The sequence below is a fragment of the Nannospalax galili genome, unplaced genomic scaffold (genome assembly GCF_000622305.1).
Source record: "Nannospalax galili isolate Female #2095 unplaced genomic scaffold, S.galili_v1.0 scaffold1871, whole genome shotgun sequence".
NCBI classification, from domain to species: Eukaryota; Metazoa; Chordata; class Mammalia; order Rodentia; family Spalacidae; genus Nannospalax; species Nannospalax galili.
In genome coordinates, this window is record NW_008330293.1 from 488,591 (window position 1) to 515,608 (window position 27,018).

Genomic DNA, 27,018 nt, shown 5'->3' on the forward strand with positions numbered 1-27,018 from the left:
TGATATATGTATGTATTTGGAGATAGTCACCATAATCAAGCTCACTGAAGTACCTGTCTCCTGTAGTTATTATCTTCTGTTTGAAACATCTTGTGATCTGCCCTTGTCACAAATTCCGGGTGCAGAGCAGCACTGTTTCAGGTGGTCATGTTCTTCTCTTTCTGGTGAACTTGGCTGTTTCGTAGAAATCAAACGTGGAAACTCTTGACCATATCCTCTCTGGAAACCACGATTTCTCTGTGTTTCTGTGAATTTGACATTGTTTTCACATGTGAGATGATGTAGTATTTACCTCTCTGTATCTGAGTAATGTCACTCAGTACAATGTCCTCCAGAGTCATTCTTGTTACAGATAGCTTCATCTATGCTGGGACAGAACATTTCATTCTGTCTCTCTCTGTCATTTATCTACAAATCTATCATCTATCTATCATCTACCTATCATTTATCTTTCTATCTGTCATCTATCTTTTATCTTTCTATTATTATCTATCATCTGTCTTCTATCATCTATCTATCTATCTATCTATCTATCTATCATCTATCTATCTATCTATCTATCTATCTATCTATCTATCTACTATCATCATCATCTATCATCTATCTATTCATTTATTTTCTATAAATCATTTTTTAAACTTTAAACAATTTTTTATTTATTATTTTTATTTTATGTGTATGCGTGTATTGCTTGCATGTAGGTAAGTGCACCTGTGTCATGCAATGCCTGCAGAGGACAGAAGAGGCTGTTGGATCCCCTGGGACTGGAGTTATGTACAATTGTTAGCTGCCATGTGGGTGCTGGGATTCAAACCCAGATCTTCTGCAAGAACAACCAGTGTTCTTAACTGCTGAGCCATCTCTCCAGCCTCCTATAAATTATTTTTAACACATTAATTTTTCTTTTTTTTACATTTTTAAATTAATTTTTTGTGTGTATTTCATATAGAACTTCCTAAACAATCTTTATCATCTTTATATCCCCATCCCAAATGGCATCCTCCCATAGGACCCCCCCCCACTGGAGTCCATATACTCTGTCATCCCTGTTACTGCTCAGTGTGTTGTCAGTGCTCCCAGCATTTCCCCAGTGCAAGTCCATCTGCTGAGTCTAGTCAGCCTATCTAGAATCATCCCTTGTTTTAGGAAGGTCAGCTCTTCTTCCATCTAGCAGCAATCAGTTGCCAACATTCCTTTAGATAAGATTGGCGTCTGCTGTTCATTTTTCCAGTTCTATGTTGGGATACTGTCTGCCTGAGTTTGCATGGTACTTGTGTATGCTGACGCCATTGCCATAGAATCATATGAGCAGATTCCCAGGAGCTTGTATTACTCTGTTCCCATATGGTCAGGTCCATCCTCCCTGGCTCTTACAGTTTCCCCTCCCTCTTCTGAGATGGTCCCTGAGCCTTGGGTGGATAAAGTTTAATAAAGGGGTCCTGTCCAAGGACCATTATTTTGCAGACTCTTGAGCTCTACACTTTGGCCATTTGTTACCTTCTCTGTTCCTGGCCCTCTGCTGTCTGAGGGAGCTTCATTACTGAGAACTGATCCTTAGTGTCCTTTATCCCCGTTCTATGCTCCATGAGCCTTAGGTGTAGAGGTTGCATTGCAGATGTGTCCCTTAGGCCTGGACAAGTCATAGACAAAGTACATGTGTGACCAGTTGTAGTACTTGGTATTAGTCTCTGACTACTGCAAAATGAACTTTTTTGATGAATGGAGGCTGGGATACTTGTCTGTAAATAGAAGGATACATATTTTTCATATAGTAAGAAATCACATCAGTCTAGTGATGTGAGAGTTTTGGGGGTTTTGCTAAGATCTATGACCACTCCAGCCCTGTGTATTAGGTTATATTACAGTACCACACTTGAGTTTCCTCCCTTTGAGTGGGCTTTTAGTCAAATTGGGTAGGTGTTGATTGCCCCCAAGACAAAAGTGCCACTACTGCACCAATGGAGTATGCTGTGCTGGCCATTGATGTGGTTATTTGGTCTTGAAGCTGGTGCTGGCTCATCCACTGATGTTTTCCCTTGGCACCTTCATACCGCTCTCCAAAGCCATGAGAGCTGCCTTCAGGGGAAGTGGTTTCAGGTCAGTTGCAGCTCTATTTCTCCAAATCCTGTGTCTGACATATGCTCTGTCTTCGGCAGTAGGGTCTTACCTTCGAGTTCTGGGAGGCCATCAGGGGCTATGGCAATGGCCTGAGTAATTTTGGGAGTCTCTTGGGCCACTCTGGCCAGCAACTCAAAGGAAAGTATCTCCTGTCTGGCATGATTTCTTGTTATGTAGACTTTAGCTATACACGTAGACTCATGTAGAGATAATGTATGTATAATTTGTCAGTAGATTGTTGGACTAATATGGTTCCCTCTGGCTTTCTAAAACTAGCTAGGTATTATTTATCTCTCTCACTGTCTAACCCTTCCACCATGGTTTCCCCATTTGAAGTGTCCCCATTTCCCCCGTTTCTCCTTTGATAATACCCTTCTCCTATGGTCGCACTTCTCTTGACCTCTTTCTTTCCCTTTATCTCCAAGGTTCCTTATATAACCCTCCCTCCCCCTTTCATTTAAATAACCACATTTTTATCCATATTTCCCTTAGTAACAGAATTGTTTCCTACTGTTCTTCTCTCTCAGGTTCTTTCTTTTCCTTTACTTCCCTGGTTCCTTTTCATTATCTTGGTACCACATTTTCACTATCCACTCATCAACTGAGGGACACTTAGGTTGCTTCCACCTCTTAGCTATTATGAAAAGGGTAGCAACAAACATGGATGTACAAGTGTCTCTGCAATAGGATGAGTTTTTTGGGTATATGCCAAGGAGTGGTATAACTGGGTCAAATGGTAGGTGCATTTGTAGTTTGTTAAGGGTTCTCCACACTGCTTTCCATAGGGGCTGAACCAGTTTGCAGCCCCACCAGCAGTGGATGAGTGCTCCCCTTTCCCCACATCCTCTTGAACATTTGATATCATTTGTTCTCTTGATAATAACTATTCTGAACAGGGTGTGGTTTCTTAGCCATCTTTATTTCTTCTTTTGAGAACTCTCTGTTTAGATCTTTAGCCCATCTTTTAATTGGGTCATTTGTCTCTCGATTCTTTGTTTTTTGACTTCTTTATATATATTCTGGATGTTAAACCTCTGTCAGATGTGTCACTGATAAAGATTTTGTCCCATTCTGTGGGATTTCTCTTCACTTCCTTGGTTGCTTCATTTGATGTATAGAAGCTTTTTAGTTTAATGAGGTCCCATTTGTTGATTCTTGACCTCATTTCCTGAGCAATTAATGTCAGGTTTAGAAAATCCTTTACTGCATCTCTATCTTATAGGTTATTTCTGTCTATCTATCTATCTATCTATCTATCTATCTATCTATTATCTATCTATTATCTATCTATCTATCTATCATCTATCTATCTATCTATCTATCTATCTTCTACCTACCTACCTACCATCTATCTATCATCTATGTTTCTTCTATCATCTATTCTACCTTCTATAAATCACTTTAACACATTCATTATTCTCTTACTTGTTCATTTGTTTCAAAGTCTTGGGTATTATGAATTATGAAATCAGTAGTCTGGACAGACATACATCTCTGCAAAAGTGCTTTCATTTCATTTGAATGCACTAATGTGGTTCTCTGAATAAGAAGAGAGTTCTTTTGTGAGTTTTTGAGGAAGCTCTGTACTATTTCCCATGGATTCCACAGCACTTTATCTGTTACCTGCCCACCAGCAGGTACCTGACTTCCTATTCATTCCTGGTACTCTAAATTGTTCACGTTTGGATTTTTTTGTCACGCATCCTAACAGCTGTGAGGCAATATCTCGTTTTGATTGTTCTTTCATATTTTCCTGATGCTCAGTGATGCTGAGCAATCTTACCCTACACAGTAGGCTCCCCTGTGACCTGCACTGGTATGCTGAGAAGAGGACAATGGGATCTTTGCCAGATTGGCTACCAGCAGACATCTTCCTCCTATGCTCCTGGAAAGGGAAACCAGAAGTACACCTCTCCACCTTGCCAAGAGGCTCCCGTTGTCCAGCTTCTAGAATATGGGGCGGCCACTCACAGCCCCATCTAAAACCCTGACCCCAAACATGGCTTCTCTCTTGTACCCACTACGGCCTCCGGCTCTGCAATCACCCCATTCTGGCTCGTGTTTCAGATGCCAGCACTGTGGCCATACTCTGTATCCCCCAGCTCTTCAATTACTCGGGAAGGGGTATTATGTCCCTGAGCCCTGGTGTCTCTTATTGCCCTCAGCTATGGGTCCCCACTCTGTAGCTATTCCACAGATACTCAGAGATTAGACACTTGAACTACAGTCACAGAAAACTAGCCAACTCCCTCGCAACTGAACTTGGAGCATCTTGCATGGCTGTCCTCCATATCCTGGAAAAGGCTTAACTCTCCTGTGTGCAAGAGGCTCACTTCAGCTTTAAGGGTGTACCTAGCATGACATGAAGAAGGGAAGACATCCTGTCATATACGATAAACCAGTCAGCTCAGCAAGAAGCTGCAATAGTGGTACATGATGTACACTTGACATCAGAGCACCTAAGCATATAAATCAAGTGTGAAGAGAAAGAGAGACCACAATACATAAGAGCAGGGACATCAGTCCAGCACTTTGAGCAATGGATAGATTATTCTGACAGAAGATCAGTTAGGAAACCGTATTAATTACCTTTTCCAGTTCTGTGAAGAAAACATCTCATCTCATCTCTTTATGGGAATTTTAAATTGCATCCATCTGTAGTGTTTTTGGAAAAATGTTGGATCGGTTGTCCCTTGTTCAATAAAAAGTTTCAGGTCTATAAAAGAAACTCTAATGAGATTAGTAAAAATGCATTAGAAAAATAATTTAAGAAACCACAAAGGAGTTCATTTCAAAGATTCTTCTTAAAACACCTCTATGGCTTTTAACAGAACAAGTGTCATTTAAGTTGGAAGTGTCATGATTTTGATTGTTAACTTCATTAGAAAGAGAAATCATAGATATGATCAGCTATAGTGACAGTTTTAAAATTTAATTCAATAAATATTTATTTAGTACCCTGACTGGGTAGAGTAGATGTCTTAGTTTGAGAATATAGGTAAGAATTGCATTCTTATAATGATTCCTATTCTTAGGGATATTAAATTCCAGTAAATGGATCAGACAAAATATAAATATATGAAAAGATAAACAAATGAAAATTTCGCAGTGGCAATAATAGAAAAACACAAACAGAGCAATAGGACAAATTAATTACAAAGGAGATGCTGCGGTGGGTGGGGCATTCAGATGTGACTCTCCGTGCAAATGAAACTTGAGTAGAATCTCGCAAGAAACAGCCAGTTGAGGGGTGATTTGGGAAAGAGCATTTCAGTCGGGAATGCAGCCAGTGTTTTTAGCACTGACAATGAAATGTGATACGTGGCAAGATTTCAGGGGCTGTGGCTGAACTGAAAGGTAGTGAACTGTGAATGGAAAAGCAGAATTCTTTTCCTTAGTGTGTGATAAGTCAGTAGATGTATTTAAGTAAGAGACCAAAAATTAGGTTTCAATTTTTAAATGAAAAAAAAAAAGACTTTATATTTTGATAGCAAATAGTGCAGTTGAGGTGCCGTCGGAAACAAAATGCCAGAGAAGGTGAGACATGACCATGCTGTCTGCGCTTAGGGAACTGTTGTCATTAAGGCTCAGGTTAGGAGATGGAGGCAGCTAGGAAGGGAAAATGGACTCAGGGACAATGAGATGGTTAACTTCCACTGTCACCTTGACACCCCTAGGAATGAGGAAGCTCAACTGAAGGATTTCTGCCATCAGATTGGCTGTGGGCACATCTGTGGGACATTTTCTTAATTGCAAATTTATGTAGGAGGGCCCAGCACACTGTGGGTGGTGCCATCACTGCACAGGTGGCCTGGGCTGTGTGAGGAACATATCTGACCAAGCCAAGGGAAGCGAGCCGATAAGCAGCATTCCTCCACGGTCTCTGCTTCAGCTCCTGCCTCCAAGTTTCTGCCTGTCTTGGCTCCCTTCAATGATAGACTCTAATCCAAAATTAACATTTTCCTCTCCAGCGTAGTTTTTGGTCAGTGTTTTATCACAGCAACAGGAATCCAATGAGGATAAAACAGGGTTTGGTTTGATATATTAGGCTAAAATGCCTATTACTCAAAGATGATGTGAGTCATAAATCAGGTTATCAAAGCTCCAACTTGACCTAACATGTCAGTGGTCTCTTTATTCCAGCTGTTATGGAATGACTTTTGTTGTGCCTAATCATCTCCAACAGCTGTCAGGAAGGACCTTGCCAAGCTCACTACCACGCCTTGATATTTCTGAAGGGTTACCTCAGTTGTTTCTAATATTTTTCTTGTATCAACATTTATTGCCTTAGTATCTTCTATGAACAACAATCTCTAAAATGTATCAATAGGTTTGATTGTACTTCATAGAATTTGATAATAGAGTACAGGAATTCTAAGTACAGCATTTTGACCCTGGACAGGTATATTAGTCAGGGTTCTCCCCTAAGGAAACAGAACCAGTACAATGACTATATATATAGGGATTTATTAGATTAGTTTACAGGATAGAATCCAAGTAGTCCAACAATGGCTACACCACACTGGAGAGGCTGAGAATCTGATAGTTGCTCAGTCCACGAGGCTGGATGTCTCAGTAGTCCCAGTCTGGTGCTGAAGGCCTGAAGGATTTCGAGAGATCTGCTAGTCTTCAGTCTATGATGGAATCCATAGAAGTTGGTCACAGAAGCAAGACAAACTCACCACTGGGAATGAAGGCAAGGGTCAAAACAGACAGACAGACAGACAGACAAACAAACAAAAGCTCCCTTCAGCCATGGCCTGCCATCAGAATGTAATACCTACATTTGGAGGGGGGGGGTCTTCCAGCTTCAAATGATATAATCAAGAAGGTCTCTCTCATTTCAGTTAATCCCAGATCTAGTTGACATCCAGGATTAGCCATCACAAATCCACCCTTTGTCAATCTGATGTCCATCTCTTTATGTCATGCTTAATTTTCAAATGAAAACAATGACAAGATCATGATCCACCTAACATGATATGACTATTGATATAACTCTCAATCACAAATGCATTATGTTAGAGTACCTGGTAAGGTCTTCAAGGAATGCTTAGTCCTTTAGTATCTCACAAACTAAATATGACAATATAGATTTACAACACATAACACTTAACACTTAATCTCAATTACACATTCAAAAGGGAACAGCACAGATATTTGCTTAATATATGTGTATATATGCAGAAGCATATTCTTAACCATATAGGACAAAAATGCTTATGTCGACTACAGTCCACATCTCTGCAACTGGTCACACGGCCTGAGCTGATATTTATAACTGCCTTCCTCTACTACAGTCTATATTTCCTCCACCATTAGCAAGCACCTCTACAGGTCTTGGCTTTTTTCCTGGAGAAGTGACCCATACCTTCTTCCCTGAAGGATCTGGGCCATTTGTTGTCCTATCAAGATGCCCTAAGGAATCTCCTGCATTCCAGACAAATCTTCCTTATCTCCCTTGTGGAGAAAAAGCCCAGTTTCCCCCTGGCAGTCTGGGTCAATCACCCCTCCTAATACTGTTATTCCTTTCTTAGCCTGCTGACTTGAGGGCATCAGAAGTCCAGAGTGGCCAGGGGGAAGTCTTGGCTTCTAGTTCAACAGAATGTTTGTCGTGTCTCTTGGCAGAACCCCCCGCCCCGCCCCGAACCAAAACTTCTAGGTTAGCGGAGTACAAAGTCTCAGGTACAGGAAGCAAAACTTTTCCTTGCTGGTTGCTAGGGGTGATAGTGAGTGGACTCATTTCCATTTCCACCCCTTGATTACTGGACCTATGAATCCTGACTATAGGAGAAATAGTACCACATATTGGACATTGATTCAAAGCATACATTGCCTTTTGGAGGACCCTGCCCCAGCCCTCCAGGCTACTGCCACCCAATTGGTGTTGTAACTGTGTTTTTAAGAGGCCATTCCATTGCCCTGTCAAGCAGCTGCTTCAGGACGGTGGGGATCATGGTAAGACCAGTGGATTCCATGACCACGGGCCCACTGTCAAACTTCTTTGTCTGTGAAGTGAATTCCCTTGTCAGAAGTGATGATGGTGGATAAGGCATTCTGTAAGTCCCTGGATGGTAGTTTTGGCAGAAGCATTTCTTGCAGGAAAGACAAATCCATAACCAGAGTAAGTGTCTGTTCCTGTAAGGACAAAGCACTGTCCCCTCCATGGTGGAAATGGTCCAATGTAGTCAATGTGCCACCAGGTTGCAGGTTGGTCACCATGGCGAACAGTGCCATATCGGGGGCTCAGTGTTGGTCTCTGTTGTTGGCAGATCTGGTACTCAGCAGCAGCTGTAGCCAGGTCAGCTTTCGTGAGTGGGAGTCCATGCTGTCGAGCCCATGCATAACCTCCATCTCTGCCACCATGGCCACTTTGTCCATGGGCCCATTGAGCAATGACAGGGATAGCTGAAGAAAGAGGCTGACAGTCCACAGTGCGGGTCATCCAATCTACTTGGTTATTGAATTCATCTTCTGCTGAAGCCACTTTTTGATAAGCATTTATGAGACACAAGTATGTTCACATCCTTTGCCCATTTGGAGAGATCTATCCACATACTTCTTCCCCAAATGTCTTTCTCACCAATTTTCCAATCATGCTCCTTCCAAGTCCCTGACCATCCAGCCAAACCATTGGCTTACAGCCCATGAATCAGTATATAATTGCACTTCTGACCATTTCTCCTTCCAAGCAAAATGCACTACCATGTGCACTGCCTGAAGTTCTGCCCACTGTGAAGACTTTCTTACCCAGTGTCCTTCAGGGTTGTTCCAGAAATTGGCTGTAATGCTGCAGCCCTCCACTTCTGAGTGGTGCCGGCATAGCGTGCAGAACCATCTGTAAACCAAGCCCTAGTCTTCTCTTACTCAGTCAACCGATCATAGGGCACACCCCATGAAGCCGCAGGTACAGGGTTGAGAACAGGAGGCATTGTAACGGGAGTAGGAACCATAGACATTTGGGCAACTTCTTCACGTAACTTGCTTGTGCCCTCTGGGCCTGCTCGAGTCCAATCACGTATATACCACTTCCATCTCATAATGGATTGTTGCTGTGCATGTCCTACTTTATGGCTTGGTGGGTCAGGTAACACCCAACTCATGAAATGGGCAGCTCAGGTTGCATGATGATGTGATGGCCCATTGTCAAGCATTTGGTTTCCACCACGGCCCAAAACCAGGCTAAGAGCTGTCTGTAGATGTCTGTAGATGAAGGTAGAACCTTCCTCCAAAATTCCAGTGCCTCCACTGTGATTTCCCTTTGGGGGCCTCCCAGAGACTCCAAACAGCATTTCTGTTTGCTGCTGATACCTCAAGCACCATCAGGTCCTCTGGATCATATGGCACAAGGGGCAGAGCAGTCTTTACATCAGCCTGGACCAGTTGAAGAGCCTTTTCCTGTTCCAGGCCCCACTTGAAGCTAGCTGCCTTCTGAGTCACTTGATATACACGTTGTAGTAACACACCTGATGAGTAATGTGCTGCCTCCAGAATCCAAAGAGGCCCATTAAGCATTGTGCTTCTTTCTTGGTGGGGGGTGGGGCCAAGTGCCATAACTCATCTTTCACCTTAGAAGGAATGTCTCTGCATGTTCCACACGACTGAACTAGAAATTTCACTGAGGTAGAAGGCCCTTGAAGTATGCTATACCAACAAGCCCAGACTGGTTGCTACCTCCTGCTCACTGAATCCAGTCAGCATAACATCATCAATATAGCGGACCAGCATGATATTTTGTGGAAGAGTCAGGTGATCAAGTTGCCTTTGAACCAAGTTACAAGCACAAGGCTAGAAAGTTAATATACTTTGAGGTAGGACAGTAAAGGTATACTGTTGGCTTCGCCAGCTGAAAGAAAATTGCTTCTGGTGTTCCTTGTGAGCCAGTATTGAAAAGAAGGCATTTGCCACATCAATAGCTGCATACCAGGTACTAGGAGATGGATTAATCTGCTTGAGTAAGGAAACCACATCTGGTACAGCAGCTGCAAACTGGAGTCAGCACTTTATTGAGTTTTGATAGTCAGCTGTCATTCTCCATGACCCAACTTTCTTCTTCACAGGCCAAATAGGAGAGTTAAAGGGAGATGTAGGAATCACCACCCCTGCACCTTTCAAATCCTTGATGGTGGCACTAATTTCTACAATACTGTTTTGGGTTCACTCTTTTCCCTGAAAGAGGCAACTCCAGTGGTTTCCATTTGGCCTTGCCAACCAAAATAGCCCTCACTCCAGGGAACCAATGTGGGGATTCTGCCAATTTCTAAGTATATCTATCCCAATTATACATTTCCATATGGAAATAACCATAGAATGACATTGGGGGCCCACTGCACAGACCTGCTGTGAGTCGGACTTCAGCCATTTATCACCTGACCTCCGTAAGCCCCTACTGGAGGGCCACAATGCTTTTTAGGGTATCCTGGAATCAGTGTCGACTCAGAACCAGTGTGCAATGGGCCTTGGAAAGTCTCATGATCTCCATCTCCCCAGTGTATGGTTTCTCTAGTAAAAGGCCACAGGTCCCTCCGGGGAAGGATGGGAGAAAGGAGAACAACCTAACTCTTTGGTAGTGTGACAAGGTCCTTCCTCAAGGGCACTGGCCTTCCCTTCATTCAAGGGGTTCTGGATCTGTAAACTGTCTCAAGTCTGGAAATTGGTTGATTCAACGGGATTCTCTATTGCTATGATCCAATGTCAATTTTCTGTCATTTGTTGTAGAGCTTTTCTGCTTATACAGATCAAATAAAAACTTAGTAGGCTTCTTAAGTATTTGGTCCCTGGAAACACCACAATTGATTAGCCAGTCCCAAAGGTCCATTCAGGTTGTGCCATTATAGGTATTGTTTTGCCTTTGCTGCCCATTGCCATAAGGACGCTCATCATGTCTTTGGCAATTCAGTACTGCCACCTGACCCCTACTCTGTGGTCCTGTTATACCTATTATATTTAAATTTAATTGATGCAACTGACTAGTGGATTCTCCAACTCTAAGATCTGGCATAAGAAAAAGAGCAAAAACAAAGCTCTTTAAATGTGCTGATGCCTCTCTCAGTACTTTTCATCTTGTAAAATCTGGGCCTGGGCCCTCCCATTGTGGAGGATTCCGTTTTACACAGCGAATCCACTCGAGCATGCCAATTTGCCTGAGCCTTACAATCCCTTCATCGACACTGAGCCAAAGAATATCAGATATTTCCAGCTCAGTGGGCCATCTTTTGATAAACACCTCAGCCAACCAATCAAATAAACTTTTAACATCTTTTTTAACTGTGTGAGCTTCCATAATAAACCTAGAGGCTCCAGTCAGTGGGCCCATGTTCCTTCCATCATGACCCCACAGCCTTACAATGCATTCCCACACATATTCCTCAGGCTTCTGTTTGAATGAATTAGCAGACTCACTAAGCTCTTTCAGGGGTGTAGCGCACCTCCTCATGGACCACACTTTCTAGCTCACTTCTAGGGGCCTGCTTAGCCTGGAGTCTGGTTATAGGTCTAGAGGCAACAGTTGCTGGCCACTGAGGGACATCAGCTTTGTCTTGCAGCATGGGGTTAGTTCCCTGGGGAAGCATGGGGAGGGTGTGTCTGCAGGGTGTGGGAACACTCTGTGCTGATGGTGGGGAGATTAATTCATCAGGTCAAGTAAATTCCTCAGTCTGAGTCAAAGTCTGAGCCTCATCAGGGCTCACCCAAACATCTCCATCTCAAGTTACAGGGCCTTTGGGGACCATTTACCTCATATCTAAATAGACAGCTGTCTACTGTTTCGTTTACAAGGCCCTCTCCTGGTTCTACGTCTGTGACTCTCTCCCCTCTTGTATTACATGTGATGGAAATGAATAGAGTGTAGCAAAATGTAACAAACTTCATACTGAGTGGCAATCATGAGTGCTGCTTTCGATTTAGCTCTTTTTCTTCTCTTACAACCTCATTGGGTGAGCTATTGAGTGAGATAATAAAGGGAGAAAGAGGTAAGAGAGACATGCGGCATATTAGGACCTGGCAGAAGAAAGCTACGTTTTAACCAAGTATATTTCTTATTTTGATAGGCTCCAAAAAAGCTCCGTTTTCCTGCTATGAAGAAATACAAAGTCAAACAGATAGATTTGGTAACTGTGGTAAGGATTCACATAACAGATTCATATTCTGTGGATGGAGGTACGCTGCACATAATGAGCTTTCTATATTATGTGTTCTTTATTTTAACATATGCCATTCATTCCAATTGTTTAAAGTATCACATTTGCATGGTAGCAAATCTGAAGCCTTAGACCCCTTGTATTCTTGTACTACAAGGATAACATTTAAAAAATTTATATGCAGGTGATCATCAAGCTCCTAAACCCAATCTAGAATTGACGCTCATAACACTCACTGCACCTTTCCTCTCCAAGCTTCCTGAAATTTGCTTCTAAAATCACTATACCCAAGCTGGGCATGGTGATGCCCATTTAATCCCAGCACTCAGGGGGCAGAGGCAGGTGAATCTCTAAAATACAGGCCAGCACGGTCTACATAGGGAGACACTGCATCAAAAACAAACCACTGACATCTCCACCAACCCTATCACCATCCCCTTGATGGCCGCCCAAATGGACACTGATCTGTGTTTATACAGAAATTAAGTTCAATTTCTCTTGTATCTTAAGACAGAGTTCTTTGATATTTTGGTCATGAGTTTATTTTAACAAAATATTAAGGTCCTAACATGTGATAGACACTGGGCCAAAAAATAGTTGGCAAAACACGCACATACCTATTATGTTCATGACATTTGTTGATATTTAACATATCAGTTTTATGTTTCTTTGATTTCCTTATGCTGCTAGCTTTTGTTTGAAAATACACTACTTTGTGAAAAACTTATAATTTGTACATTTTGACTCACAGTATTCTCTATGAAGCTAAGTTAGAATGCCACCTTATCTTAAATTTCTGTAAGGATTTATACCATTTATAGCATTTTAGTGAGATCTGTATCATATTTAATATCAGACAGCAGGGTCCTGGAGGGCACAGTAGCAACTTTCTTTGTCATTCTATGCCAGAATGTGGGAGTGCACAGATTATTTAACAGTAAACATCTAATCCACATAGTAAGCAAAAGACCATTAGTAGCTATGAATAATGTATATCAATGGGTTCATACTTTGTACCTTAAATGCTAATATCACACTGGTGTCAAGTAATGTCAGCATTGCCCTAAGTATCCTGCTGTAAATGCAGGATCACATTTTATTCAAAGAAAGCAAACCCAAAGCATTGGGAATAAAGGCCAACTGTGCAATCATCTTGTCATTATGCTTTCAGGAATCTCATATGTGGGAAATTAATTTGTACTTACCCTCGACGAACTCCTTACATCTCAAAGTTCAAGTCCTCTTCTGTGATTTATGCTTTTGTACGAAATAAAACATGTGTATCTGTGGATGTAGGATCTATTACAGATGATCCATTCATGGTTAAAAGTGGCCCTATATGTGATATAGACAGGGTAAGTGATTTAGAATAAATTTCCTAAACATCTAGTTTTATTTATTTCTCCAATCAATATTTCCATTTAAGTATGAAATTTTGATTTTCTGATTCATTCTGTGTAATCCTAAATGTTTGGAGGGAAAATGAATATATTTAATTATAGTTTAGTTAAAATTGGGAATGCTTCACACCCTTCAGAGCTTCAACATCACGAACGGGGAAAGCTCAGGTGTTTGGAGGCTGGAGTAGGGAGGAAAGAGGCTTTGGGAATATTAGGTTAAGTACTCCATAACATGGAAACTCACTTTTCTTTTGAGAAAAAATCTACTTAATCTTTGTAGCTTGGTGCTTTAAAACACCCTTGAGAGCAGAATGCTTAGAATAAAATCTCTTATTATATGACATTTTACAAGTTAGCTGACCAGTTTGAGATGTTTCCAGGATATGTAATTTGGGGATAATAGACGTATTCACTCATCAGGGCTATTGTGACGACTAAATGAGGTAATATTATAAAAATGGATAGAGCAATGCCCAGCACATAGTATAGGCTAAATACAATTTGGCTAAAATTGTTGACTATTGTCATTGTAATTTGCATCTATGACACCAAATCAAATCTGTAGAAAACACAGAGGGAATTAATTGACCTCAGAATCTCATTTACTTCTTGGCCATCTGTGATTATGCACAAACACGTTATATGGCATTTCATTAAAATTGCCTACTGCCCGAACCCGAACCATTTAAAATATTATTAAAATACCATGTTATATTTTAGAGGAGGTTTTGGTTCATAACACAGTTTTAATGGGGGCGTAGTCTTTTCATGGTGCTTTTCCCTGCATTCTGACTCCACAGCTCCCATCGCGTACATTTGCAGTACAATTGTGGGCCACTAGTCATTTGAAGGCCAAGTCTACTTTAGGAGTATCTGGGGTAATCCCTATATTATCAGTGATTAGCTACATTTCTAAGTATAATATTTTCTAAAGAAGAATTCTCAAGGGAAATTTAAAAACATTTTTAAAAAGTAAAAGCATAAAATTATCATTTGAGAAATGCCGCAAAAGTACTAGAGTAAAATTTATAGCTGTGACTAGTTACGGTTTTATGTTAGTTAATCGCTAGTTCCAGTGTTATGATGACCAGACCCATCTGAATTGGAAACTTGTTTGTATGTGTTTTCTTTAGATTTGTATAAACAGTGTATGTGTAGAATCAAGACACATTAAGGCTATATCTGCCGAATGTTCAAAAAAGTGCTCTGGACATGGAGTAAGTAACTGTGTTTCTTCAAACATCATTTAAAGCATCATTCATTAATCTGTCAGTTTTCCTTTCATCCCTCCAGTGTGCCAAACACCACGGACACATTGGTGCTGAATTGAATACCAAACTCAGTTGCTACAATCAGTGTTAGAGAACACTTTTGGTTAAATTGAACGTCCAGTTACTTTAAAAAAAGTTATAGCTAGGCATTTTTCAAAAGTTGTTATCTAAATAAACCTGTTGGTAAAAGGGAAATAATTCCTGTGTTTGGACTCTATGTGTGCATAAATTGTCAAGCTCGTCTCTCAGAATTGCATTTGCTATATTTGGAGCTCTAAGTTCCCTGCAAAATAGAGTGGAATGTACAGCATTTGTGTTGATGCCTCTTCTCCATTTATAGACAACCTCCACCAACTTCAGCGTCACACATCACAGGCTTCTATTTGTTGCCACTAGTTGTAGGAATTGACAGAGTATTGTCCAAAGTTTGATGGTTAACATCACTTAGTGGTACCATCCCCAGATGGCTTTGACAAATGTTTGTGACGGGTACCTACTGTTATTGTATCATCCGAAAACCTCTGTGCTCCGCTTTCTCACCCATCCTTTCCCTCTACTTCCTAGCAGCCGCTGAACGTTTTACCGTCTCCACGTTTTATTTCTGAATGTGTACTTCTGAAAAGAAGAGGTGTAAAGAGGCAAAAAAGTATGAATAAAATGCTCAAACCAGCAGTCATTAAGGAAATAGAAATCAAAACCACAGTAGGAGAGTCATCCCAGGCAGCACAGCTGTTATCGAAAAGGCAAAAACGCCAAGTGCTGTCAACAATGTTGAGAAAAGGGACTTGTGGGAGTCAGTCTTGTCAACTTGTTGAGATCTGGAATGTCCTAAGGAGATACAGCCGTGGTTGTGTCTGTGAGGGTGTTTCCAGAAAGTTTAACTGAGGAGGAAGAACTGTCTGAATGTGAGTGGCACCATGCTGTGGCCTGGGGTCTGGGACTCAGTATATCAGCATTCACCTGCTGCCGCTGTGAATACTCACCCTCTATGCCTGGCTAATTTCGTGTAAGACGATGATCTATTTTTGTGCAAATGACATAATTTTTTTCTTCCTTTTGACTGAATAAAACTCATGGGTATGCCTTCCTTTGTACATTCCTCTGCTGGTAGTCATGTACGATGGCTTATGATTTGGCTATTGCAAATAGTGCCACAATACATATGAGTATGCAGTTATCTCTCCTGCAAGCTGGCTTTGATTCTTTGGGGTATAAACCGAAAATGAGACAGCTGAAACAGAAGAAAGTTGCATTTTTAGTTTTAGAGAAGCTTCCAGATGGTTTTTCACACTAGCTGTGCTGATTTACGTTCTTACCAGTAGCGTGCATGGCTACTTTTCCATGCTGCGTCTGCGCCAACATTCGCTGTTGTTTGTTTTCTCTGTGCCTGTTGACTTCCCTTTTGACTAGATGAACATGCGATCTCAGTGTGGTTTTGATTGGTATTTCCACCTGGCAGTGGTTGAAGGGATTTTTTTCATGTACGCATTGGATGCTGCAAAATTCCCTGTTCAGTTCATTGGCCAACTTATTGTTTCTTTTGTTTCGGTGTTTGAGTCTGTGACTTTTTATATATTCTCCTAGATGTATAAGTTTTTCCTCATTTTGAGAAACCTTTTTTTTTTTTTTTTTTTTTTTTTTTTTTTTTTTGGTCTTTTTGAGACAGAGTCTCCCTGTAGCCCCAGATGTCCTGGAACTCACTATGTAGACCACGCGGGCCTTGAACTCACAGAGTTCCACCTGCCTCTGCCTCCTGAGTGCTGGGATAAAGGCGTGCACTAATCGATACACTTCTTGCTGATTTCCTGAACTACTGCAGTCTTTTCAGAAATCATTGCTTATGCCTTGATCCTGAAACATTTCCCTACTTGAGTAGTTTCAAAGTTTCAGATACGCCTTCAACCTCGATACTCATTAGTTATCTTCAGGCATTTGTATCCTCTTGGATCAATTTTGGCAAGTCAAATGTATCTAAAAAGTTACCGATTTCTTCTAGCTTTTACAAAATTTTTCCTAATGAGACCCTGGATTTCACTGGTGTCTTAAAAAAATGTTTTGTATGTTTTGCTTGCATGTATGTAGGTGCACATGTATGTGCAATACCGTGGGGGTCAGAAGAGGGCATCAGATCCCCTGGAACTTGATAGTTGTTAGTTGCCATATGTGAGCTGGGATCTGAATCTGGATTCTCTGTAAGAGCAGTCATTGCTCTCAAGCCCTGAGCCATCTCTCCAGCCCCATTCACTGGTGTCTTAATGTGTCTTTTCCACTTCTAATTTTATTAATTTGGGCCGTTTCATTTTTGCTATTTTGGATAAGGGTTTGTCCAAATTTTTATCTTTAAAAAAATTCACCTCAATGATTATTTCTACTTTTTACTTTTCCTATTTTATTACCTTTAGTCCTGGTTTTTAATATTTCTGTCCATTATTGTTGTTTTTCTGTGACCTTTACATAGATCATTAGTGTTACTTATTGATTCTCCTCTGTCTCTTTTTCTCTCCTATCTGTTTTCTCTCTCCTCTCTGTCTCTGTCACACACACACACACACACACACACACACAGCTATAAACTCCCCCCGCCCCTTTCAACTGCCTTTTCTGTATCCCATTTTCATCTGATTCTAGGAACTTTGCAATTTCCCTCCAGATTTCTTCTATAACTTGCTAATCATTCAAAAGTGTGTCATTATATGGAATGAGAAATACTGAGGAAAGGTTTAAGCAGGAACTGAGGTGGGAGGATGGGGGAGGTAGCATAGAGAACGATTAGCCAGAAGTAAAAGTTTATGAAAGGACCCATGAAAATCTACTATTTGCAAGCCTGTTGAAAGATAACAATTGAAACAAATGTTTGAACTGTGTTTCAGTTTCTTTCTGTTGCTGTGATAAACACAATGACCAAAAGCAACTTTGGGAGAAAAGGGTTTATTTGATTTACAAATCTTGATCTTAGTCTATCATCAAGGGACGCCAAGGCAGGAACTTAAGCAGGACAGGAACCTGGAGGCAGAAAGTGAAGCAGAACCCACTGAGAAACACTGCTTACGGGCTCAGCACTTTTGTTATACAGCCCAGGCTCACCTGCCCCATGATGACACTGACTATAGTGGGCTGGGCTCTCCTACATCAATGAACAACTAAGAAAATGGTCCCAGACCTGGCCAAAGGCCAGTGTGAAGGAGGGAATTCCTCGGTTGAGGCTCCCTCTTTCCAGGTGAATTTGAGGACCACTCCACAAGATACCTGGTGTCTGGTACTGTAATCCTGCTCTAGAGCTCGTCCTGGGGAGGTTACAGGCCCTATGAGGGAAGCTGCTGCTACATACTGGTGCTCACAGATCAGTGCCGCTGTCAGCTCTGTGCAGGGCAGCTTCTTTTCATAGTGGTTACTGCCGAGATTCATAACTGGTCAAATGCTGAGAATAAGAAACAATTGAATGCTCAGCCGTAAATGAGACAGCTGTATCACCCCCTTTCCCCTGCACTCAGGGAATCTTCTGGAAGAGGGGCAGAAAGTATCTCAGAGCAAGATGTCAGTGAGAAGTGCTGTGAAAAGCAGGGTGGGGTATTAAATTCTGCTAGTACCACTGCATCTGACCTACCTAGCCCTTTACATCCAGTAGTCCTTTGTTCAACGAAACCAGGAGAGTTGGAACTCAGTACGTGTATATGTTTAGTCTTGTTGAGCTGTTCCCTTTACAGCTTGTAGTGACCTTCTTTATCTTTCGTTACGGCCTCAGGGTCTACCTGGTCAGACCCACATATCTGACCAAGCTCACTCCTGAATTGTGCTCCCTGTCACATCATTTCCATCTTTTCCTTCCTGTCAATCTGTGCCTTTGCCCATGTAGTGGTTCTTTTAAAATTTTGTCCCAGGCAGGATTCATTTGTTTGCTTATTTACTCATTTATTAGTTTTGTTAAATGGAATCCACCAGTCTGAATCATTGATATTACAGGATAGATGCTGGCTGGCCGTGGAGCTAGGGTCTCACCATGTGATCCACAAGGAACCTGTACTTCTGCTGACTCAGTCTTCAGAGTGGCGGGATTGTCAGCTTGTGCCATCAACCTGGCTCCCGAAGTTCTTTCTTGGGGCTTTCAGTAATGTTTTGTTTGTTTGCTTGTGTTGTGCTCTGGGCGTTGTAACTCTAATGCGATGCTGGGGAGGTTTTCTCTGTTCACATCTACTTGCAGCTCTAAATGCCTCTTGGACTGTGTGCCCATCTCTTCCTAAGGATATGGGGGCTCTCCTGCTAGAGTTCAATTGAACAGGTTTTCTATGCCTTCAGCTCCTCCTTCTCCCCTTTACAGAGTTGTCCAGAGTGATGTCAGGACGGATAGTCTTTTGAGTTATTGTGGTCTGAATGCAATAATTCCTGAACTTTGTCTTCAGTCTGTGTTGCTTGTTTTTTCTGCTTGACCTGTTTATATATATTGAATTTTCATGCATTTCATATGATCCGTCTTAATCATATTTGGATCCCCTCCTCTATCTGCACCTCCTGTACTCCCCCACTGAATTTCACGCCTTCTATCATATATTTTAAGACGCATTGAGCCAAATGTGTGTCTGTAGATGTTCCTCAGTGTGAGTTCATCCGCCTAAGCCTGGTCATCCTATCCAGGGTCACTCTGTTAAAGAAAACCTCTCCCTCACCCAGCAGTGATCAGCTGCCAATAATTCCTCAGCTAAAGTTGAGGCCTCCTGCACTTCTCCTCATTTCTACACTGGGTTCTTGGCTGGTTTGAGTTTGCATGTGTCTAGCGCACGTTGTTAGCACTGCCTCCAGGACATATGAGTGAGTTCCTGGAGGCCTGGAAATGTCCATTTCCTTGTGGTCATCCACTCCCTCTGGCTCTTACAGTCTTTCTGACCCCTCTTCCACAATGGTCCCTTAGCCCTGGGTGAGTGAGGTTTAGTGTAGAAGCCCTATCCAGCGATACACGGTCTGCAGTCTCTTATTCTCAACAAAGGATGACTGACCTGGATTCTTGATGCTTTCCATTGTGGTTTTTATTTGATTATTATTTCTTCTTTGCCAAGATTTCCATTTGGCTTTCTCCTGACCCCAGAATCTCAATTTCTTTGCTGAATTTCTCATTGAAGTTGCTGATTTTTCATCATGATTCTTCTTACATTGGTATTTAGATCTAGTTAAGATTGCTACATTGAGTTAGATGAAGGGTTGTTCTTTGTGGTAAATGCTTAAGAATCATCTAGAGGAAGGTATAGAGCCTTGTTTGTGAAGGAAAATACTTGGAACTGCCAAAGGAATGTGAATATGGGGAACGGGAAGAGGCACATAATTCTGGGGTGCTGGTTCTAGAGCCATTGGAATATTGCCAGAAGGCTTTGTGATTGTCACAGAATACAATTTGATGTTATTTAGATCCCATCCTCTGTCCATATCTCCTCCCTCTGCTCCCCCATCCGATTTGATGTGTTCTTTTCTATATCTGATATGGCCCACAGAGTTTGATTTGTGTCTCCAAATGTCCTCCCGTGTGGCTCCATCCACTGGGTCCACAGAGTCCCATCCTGTAAGGCACTGGCCCTCCACATTCCAGTAGTCATTCATTGCCAAAGGTTCCTTAGGTTGGGTTGGGATTTCGTACTCGCTTTCCCATGTCAATGTTGGGATTTGGTCTGGTTTGAGCTTGCATAGGACTTGTGTATGCTGTCATTTTATAGCTTTTTTTAAATATTTTTTTTGATGTTTTAGTCTAAGAAAAGAAATATTCAATTTTCAGGATTATCTCTTTAACTCATATATTATACTAGGCTAAGATAAAAAGTAAACATTATCTAGCTTATAATTTCTTCATTTAAAAATCAGTAGAAATTTTCAAAATTATCCTAGGTATGTGATTCACTTGGCACATGCCGCTGTGAAGCTGGCTACGAACCTCCAACGTGCAGCAGAAAATCAAGATCATCTGCATTGGCTGATCAAAATGGTAAGTATTTCATGTCACTGAATTTTGGGTGCTCACTTACAGGACTATAATGCGATTTTACTGTAATTGCTGTATCATGTAGAATACTTTGGAAATCTCTGAAATTTTTTTCCATGTAGTTGAAAGAAAGATTTTAGATGTAGTTTCAAATACTATGAATTAGTATTTCTATAATTAGTTTTACATGTTGTTTGAATAGTAACAAAGGTGAAAACTATTTTATTGAATTTGTTGTTAACTTGGAAATAAATTCGTTTAATTTCCAGTGTACCTTTTATTTTTAGATTTGACAATGCAAAGAGCTTCTAGGAAGGCTGAAAAGAAGTGGCTGCCAGGTCTGTACATTGCTTTATCTGTGCTCATCGCAGCAACCTTAGTAGTCGTGGCGTGGAGCAGCTTGAAATCGTGGCTTCCCCAGGAAGAGGGATCCCTGAGGAGCAAGTAAGTTGAAGTTATGCTCTGAAGTTACACTTTGGTAGCATTTTAATCTGGGTAACGAGAAAAGTCTTGCTGTGTTCATGGCTCGGACTTTGGGTGCCACGTCAGCCTTTCATTTAATTGTACAAGGCCTTTGTAAAAATCCAAATCAGTGAATTACTTTGCAAAGATGCTCTGATTTGTGAGTGTAGCCAGAGTCTTTGCTCTATTAGTCAAAGGCAAGGCGGAAGAAGTCAAGCGTAGGGGCATGTATTGCTTTTATTTCTGTTTCCAGTTTTAGTTTTAGATTTTAGGTTTTTGAGGCAGGGTCTCACTCTTGAATGCCCAGAAACCTTCGTCCCTTAGCTGAGTTTATCGAAATGCAATCTGTGTCATCTATAGGAGTTTCAGAAGAGGTTATTAAGGATTCAGACATCTGAAACCTACCACAGAGTAAATATTTCAATTTATCTACTGCCTAAATAAAATATTTTCTGGATAGTTATTTTTAAAAGGCAGGATCTCATGATGTGGCTGGGACTGGTCTTGAACTTGGTGTGTAGTCAAGTATGACCTTGAACTTCTGATCCTCTTTTCCTTTCAAGTCCAGGCATTATAGGTATGTGCCACTATGCCTGGTTTTTGGATAAAAATTTTACAAGGCAGGTTTATGATTTTGCCTAAGATATATTTTTTATTTTTTATAAGCTATATATTTTGTTGAAAATTTGGGCATTTCATACAACACATCTTAATCATATTTAGAGCCCCCCGCCCCCGTATCTGTACTTCTCTCCCTATCGCCCTCCACCAGACTCCACGTATTTTCTCATATATGTTAAGGCCTATTGAGTCCCCTATTGTGTCCCCAGATGTCCCTCAGTGTGAGTTCATCCACTGGAGCCTTGTCAGCCTATTTAGTATCACTCCCTTAAAGGATACAAACTCTCACTCACCGAACAGTGACCAACCATCAGTAGTTCCTCGGCTATGGTTGGGGCTTCCTGCCCATTTCTGCAGTTCTATGCTAGGTTTTTCATAGTTTGAGTTTGCATGGATCTTGTGCATGCTGTCACCATTGCTGTAAGTTCATACGAGTGCCTTCCCAGAAGCCTGGAAGACTAATTTTAATTTACTTTATGTGTGGGTGTTTTGTCTACATGTATGTAAGTGCACCTATGCATGTAATGCCGGCAGAGGTCAGAAGAGGGCATTAGATCCCCTGTATCAGGAGTATCAAGGTTGGGTTGTCAGGGCCATGAGGTGCTGGGAACTGAAGTGGTCCTGTGCAAGAACAGCCAGAGCTCTTAACCTCTGAGCCGTCTCTCCTGCCCTGTTTTTCTTATTTAATGAATTCTGTTTCTTTTAAAAGATCTTTGGAAATACTAAATAGTCTTCTAGTTTTTCACTTTTGTTCTGGCTTGTAATATTGCATCTCCATGCTAGGATTAAGGGTGCTGGATTAATGGCCTGCAGCACCACTCCAAGTTCATGATTATTCCTTGATGTGCCCCAAGCCGGTTTAAGAGGTGCGGCTTCCCGGGCTTCCGAGGAGCTGGCCTGCTGCGCTCCTCCCAGACGCTTCTGGCTCTCACTAACCCTCCTTGTCAGGGGAGGGGGCTCCTGGCCCTAGAGCCATGATGATAAGTCCCGGCCACTAAGAGAACTCTGCTTCCGACAAGCCCAGGCTCGTGATATATGGGGCAGTGAGGGAAAGCAGTGATGTTAAATGACTTCAGCCACGTGCCAAGTAGACACGTTAGGTGCTGGCATTGATGCACAGTGTATGGTGGCTCATCGGGAAGCCCCACAGGTGCGGACAGCCCCACAGCGCCTTATTTTTTGAGGCACGGTCTCTCACTGAATAGGGAACTTGCCGATTCAGCTAGACTGCCCAGCCTCAGCTGGACTGCCATGCCAACAAGCCCCTGGCATCCTCCTGGATCTTCCTGCCTCCACAATGGGATGGCAGGCATGCCTGGCTTTTTATGTGGGTGCTAGGGATTTGAACTCAGGTGCTCATGTTTTCATGACAGTCACTTTACAACTAAGCCAGCTCCCCAGCCCGTGTTGTCACTGTTTTATACTAAATGAATACTTGGAAGGATTTAAAGCGATTTAACAAGTGGGTCACAGTTCATCTTTTTATATAAATCTATTGAATTCATTCTTTGACAAGTTCATACATGTATAAAGTATACTGTGGATAACTGTCACCCCATCTTCTCTGATTTCTCTTCTACTTCTATTGGCTGCTCTTCATGTCATTCGTTTGTTTTGAGTTTAACCAGGAGGCTGTGTGTGGCCATGGGTTTCCAATTCCTTCTCAGAGCCGGGATGGCTCCTCTGGCTGTACCACTGAAGACAGTGGCTGCCCCTTCCCCAGAATTTGTCAGTAGCCAATAGTTCAGCAGGGAGGGATAGGGCCCCATGAGCCCCTCTGCAGACCCTGGTTGACTGCTGATAGGCCCAGCCTCCAGTAGGCCCATTGCAGGAAGTCTCCGTGAGGACCTGGCGGCCCTGGCTGTGCCATGACCATCAGACAGCATTCCATACCCCCTCTCGCTGTCTTCCTGCTCCTCCATTCTTTCCGTGCTGTCTTCTGTAAGGATCCCGAGACTAGACGAGGTTGTGAATGTCTTTTTTAGGCTGTCACTTATTCTCAGCTCTCAGGTTTGGACTAGAGTGCTGTTTTCTCCTGAATTTTGGTATGTGTGGAATCAGATGGAGGAGTTTTCCTGCCTGGTCAATCTGCCAGATTTCCCTGATGTAGATGTGAGTTTAGTTTACGTCATGGAGCAATTCGTATATCAAACCAATGAAAAGGTATCCTAGAGTCAGAGGGTGGAGTTTAGCAGTACAGGGCCAAGTTTATATTCTGTGCTTAGAAAGTATAAGGAAGAAAATATCTCTGCTGCGTTGACCCTCTGTACACTCGTGCCATCTGTGGCCTTTGTGTTCATCGCCCTCTGTTGCATGAGGAAGCTTTGCTGATGGGAATTCAGAGATGTCTTAGTAGTCTCTCTAACCCGTCTTCCACTATGTTCTGGGAGCCTTAGGCCTAGAGGTTCCATTGTAGGTGTGTAGTCAGTTTGGGATATGCATTTCATAGACACTTATTCTCTGTGTGTGACCAGTTGTGGAACTCTCTGGTAATCTCCATCCATTGCAAAAGAAGCTTCTTTGATGAATAGTGACTGGGTCCCTGTGCAGGACACATATTAAACTTCACCCACCCAGGCCTCAGGGACCATTGCAGAAAAAGGTGTGGAAAGGTTGAAAGAGCTGTGGAGGGGGTGGATGAACATAAGGAAACAGAGTCTTACAGGCTCCTGGGACCCTGCTCATATGGATCTACAGCAATGGTATCAGATGGTACCAGATGGTACAAGTCCCATGCAAACTCAATTTGACAAAAACCCAGCATAGAACTGGGGAAATGGTCAGCAGGCCCCATCCCTAGCCTAAGAACTATTGGCAACTGATCATTGTGGGTGAGGGAGAGTTGTCTTATTCTTTAAGAGAGAGACTCTAGATTAGTGACCTGACCTTAGTGCATGATCTTGCACTTCAGGATATCTGGGTAAAATAACTTCACTCGATAGGTCTTAATATATAGGATGCAATGCATGAAATTTAGTGGGAGGGCTATAGGAGGCTAAGTATGGGGGAGGGATATAAAGATGAGTTAGCTGTTTTATATGAAGTGCACAAAGTTTCAATAAAAAGTATAAAAGAAGAATGCAGCTTACTCACATGCCTGAAGTGTTGGCATTCATTTGGGCATAATGTGATCTGTTCTCAGAATCAATGGACTTTTTAACTCTGTGTGTTATCTTCATTTTAATTTAGTTCCACATCAGAAGATAGTATTCAACAACACACCAGCAGGTAAGCATCTAGGATGTATTTCTTATGAGTAAATATGTTAGAAACTAGGAATAAGAAAGTGATAGTTTATAAATAATTGCCTCATATGTTTGTGAGCAGCTACAGTTGATAAAATACTACATCAAAGTCAGTATTAATATTTCTCATTCTAGAAACAAGTATTTCTTGATAGTTTCATTGATTACTCACTCTTGTGATATGGAAGGAAATGCTAGTGGAATGTAACTGGGCAAATACTTACAATTAGTTGGGAAAACTGATTATTTTTGAAGCTGGGATGCATACAGGCAAATCTCACTTCTTTGGAATGTATTTATATTGAGTATTTACTAACCCAATATAAACAATGGAAAGAATAAGTGTGAGTATGATATGCTCTCACAATTAAACACCACTTGTTCCAGAATCTCCTCTTTACAGGTTAAGTTTCTTAGGCTACACCACCAAAAATATCGTTTGTACCCTTCCTGAAGGAAGTCATCAGGAAGCCCCAACTCCGCAGCATTGTCTGTTCTCTTGTCTCCTGTTGTTCCTTTACCACTTTAGTTACTTCCTTCAGGCTGAGTGATAAAGAGCTCCGTTTTCTTTACTGTCTCCAGTCTGTGACACTGTCCTCCAGGGAACGGTGTTGAGTGCCCACACTCTGGAATCCTCCTAGAACCATGACCCTCCTTTATAGACTGATGTTGCTGGAGGACCATGGCCATGTCTGTTCTGCTCACTGCTAATTTATAGGTAGCACCATGTAGAGCAAGTACCCAATAAACATTAATGAATGATTACTCTTGAATAGCATTTCACATATGGACATGTAATTAGTATCGTGACTATTCCAGTTGTTTCCTTTACCTCTTCTCTCATGATAGAATTTACAATTCTCATGATCATCTAGAAATGAAGTTCAAGAAGATTCATGTGTAGGAAAACCTGTCATCCATAGGACAATACTTACTGTTCCGAAGAGCGGAACCTCGGATGGCACTCTACTAACCTAGCTTGTGTTTAGCACATGCCAGAAAAGCATTCTTTAATTGTTCTTTCATTTAAACTTAATGCACTCAGCAGGTATAGACGGAGTTGCTATACCACAGCAGTTATTGCATTGTTTGTATTTCTCTTCTTTTGCATTTAAGTTTGAAAGGTTTTTTTCCCCTTTGGAAAACCCAGTGAGAGATGTGGGCAGAAATGTCTGACTCCTTACTTAAATGCATTGTAGCAAGGATTTCTTCTTTCTTCGTGTGTGTGCATGACTGTGTGTGTGCCTGTGGAGTCAGAGGTCCATGTCCATGGCCATCTTCTATCATTCTTCGTCTTGAGACAGCATCTTTACTGAACCTGGAGCTCACCATTTGGTGGGACTTGCTGGCCAGAGGGCCCCAGGAATTTTCCTGTCTCTGCCTTCTGTAGGGGGTTACTGGATGCGTGCAGCAGTGTCCAGTTTTTATGTGGGAGCTGGAAAGCTAAACTCAGGTCCTTATGCTTGAACAGCAACACTTTACTTATTGAACCGTCTTCCCAGAACCACGGATTCCTGTTTGATTTTTCATTTTTTTATTGAGTTATTTAAAACTTCATACAATGTGCTTTGATTGTATTTAGATCTCCTCTCCTGTCAGCACTCCCATTACTAGCCCCTCCCAATTTCACGTACTCTTTTTTTTTATATATATGCCTATGGAGTCATATTTGTGTGCACAAATACCTTTTAGTGTGGCTCCATCCTGGTTAACTTTGAAAGGGGTTAACTCTCCCTGTCCTAGTTTGTTTCTTCTTTGCTGTGACAAAATACTCTGACCAATACCAACTTGGGGAGGAAAGGG

The 27,018-nt window shown here is 41.8% G+C and overlaps 1 protein-coding gene across 1 annotated transcript in view; it reads left to right on the forward strand.

The window, feature by feature from the left end:
- Adam32 (ADAM metallopeptidase domain 32) overlaps window positions 1-22,948 on the forward strand; it is a 98,350-nt gene extending 75,402 nt beyond the window's left edge. Inside the window, exons 17-22 of the mRNA XM_008843369.1 lie at window positions 12,168-12,276; window positions 13,429-13,612; window positions 14,791-14,874; window positions 20,794-20,890; window positions 21,175-21,331; window positions 22,825-22,948. Coding sequence (XP_008841591.1) covers window positions 12,168-12,276; window positions 13,429-13,612; window positions 14,791-14,874; window positions 20,794-20,890; window positions 21,175-21,331; window positions 22,825-22,948 — 755 coding nt within the window. The remainder of the gene's footprint in view (window positions 1-12,167; window positions 12,277-13,428; window positions 13,613-14,790; window positions 14,875-20,793; window positions 20,891-21,174; window positions 21,332-22,824) is intronic.
- Window positions 22,949-27,018: the final 4,070 nt, after the last annotated feature.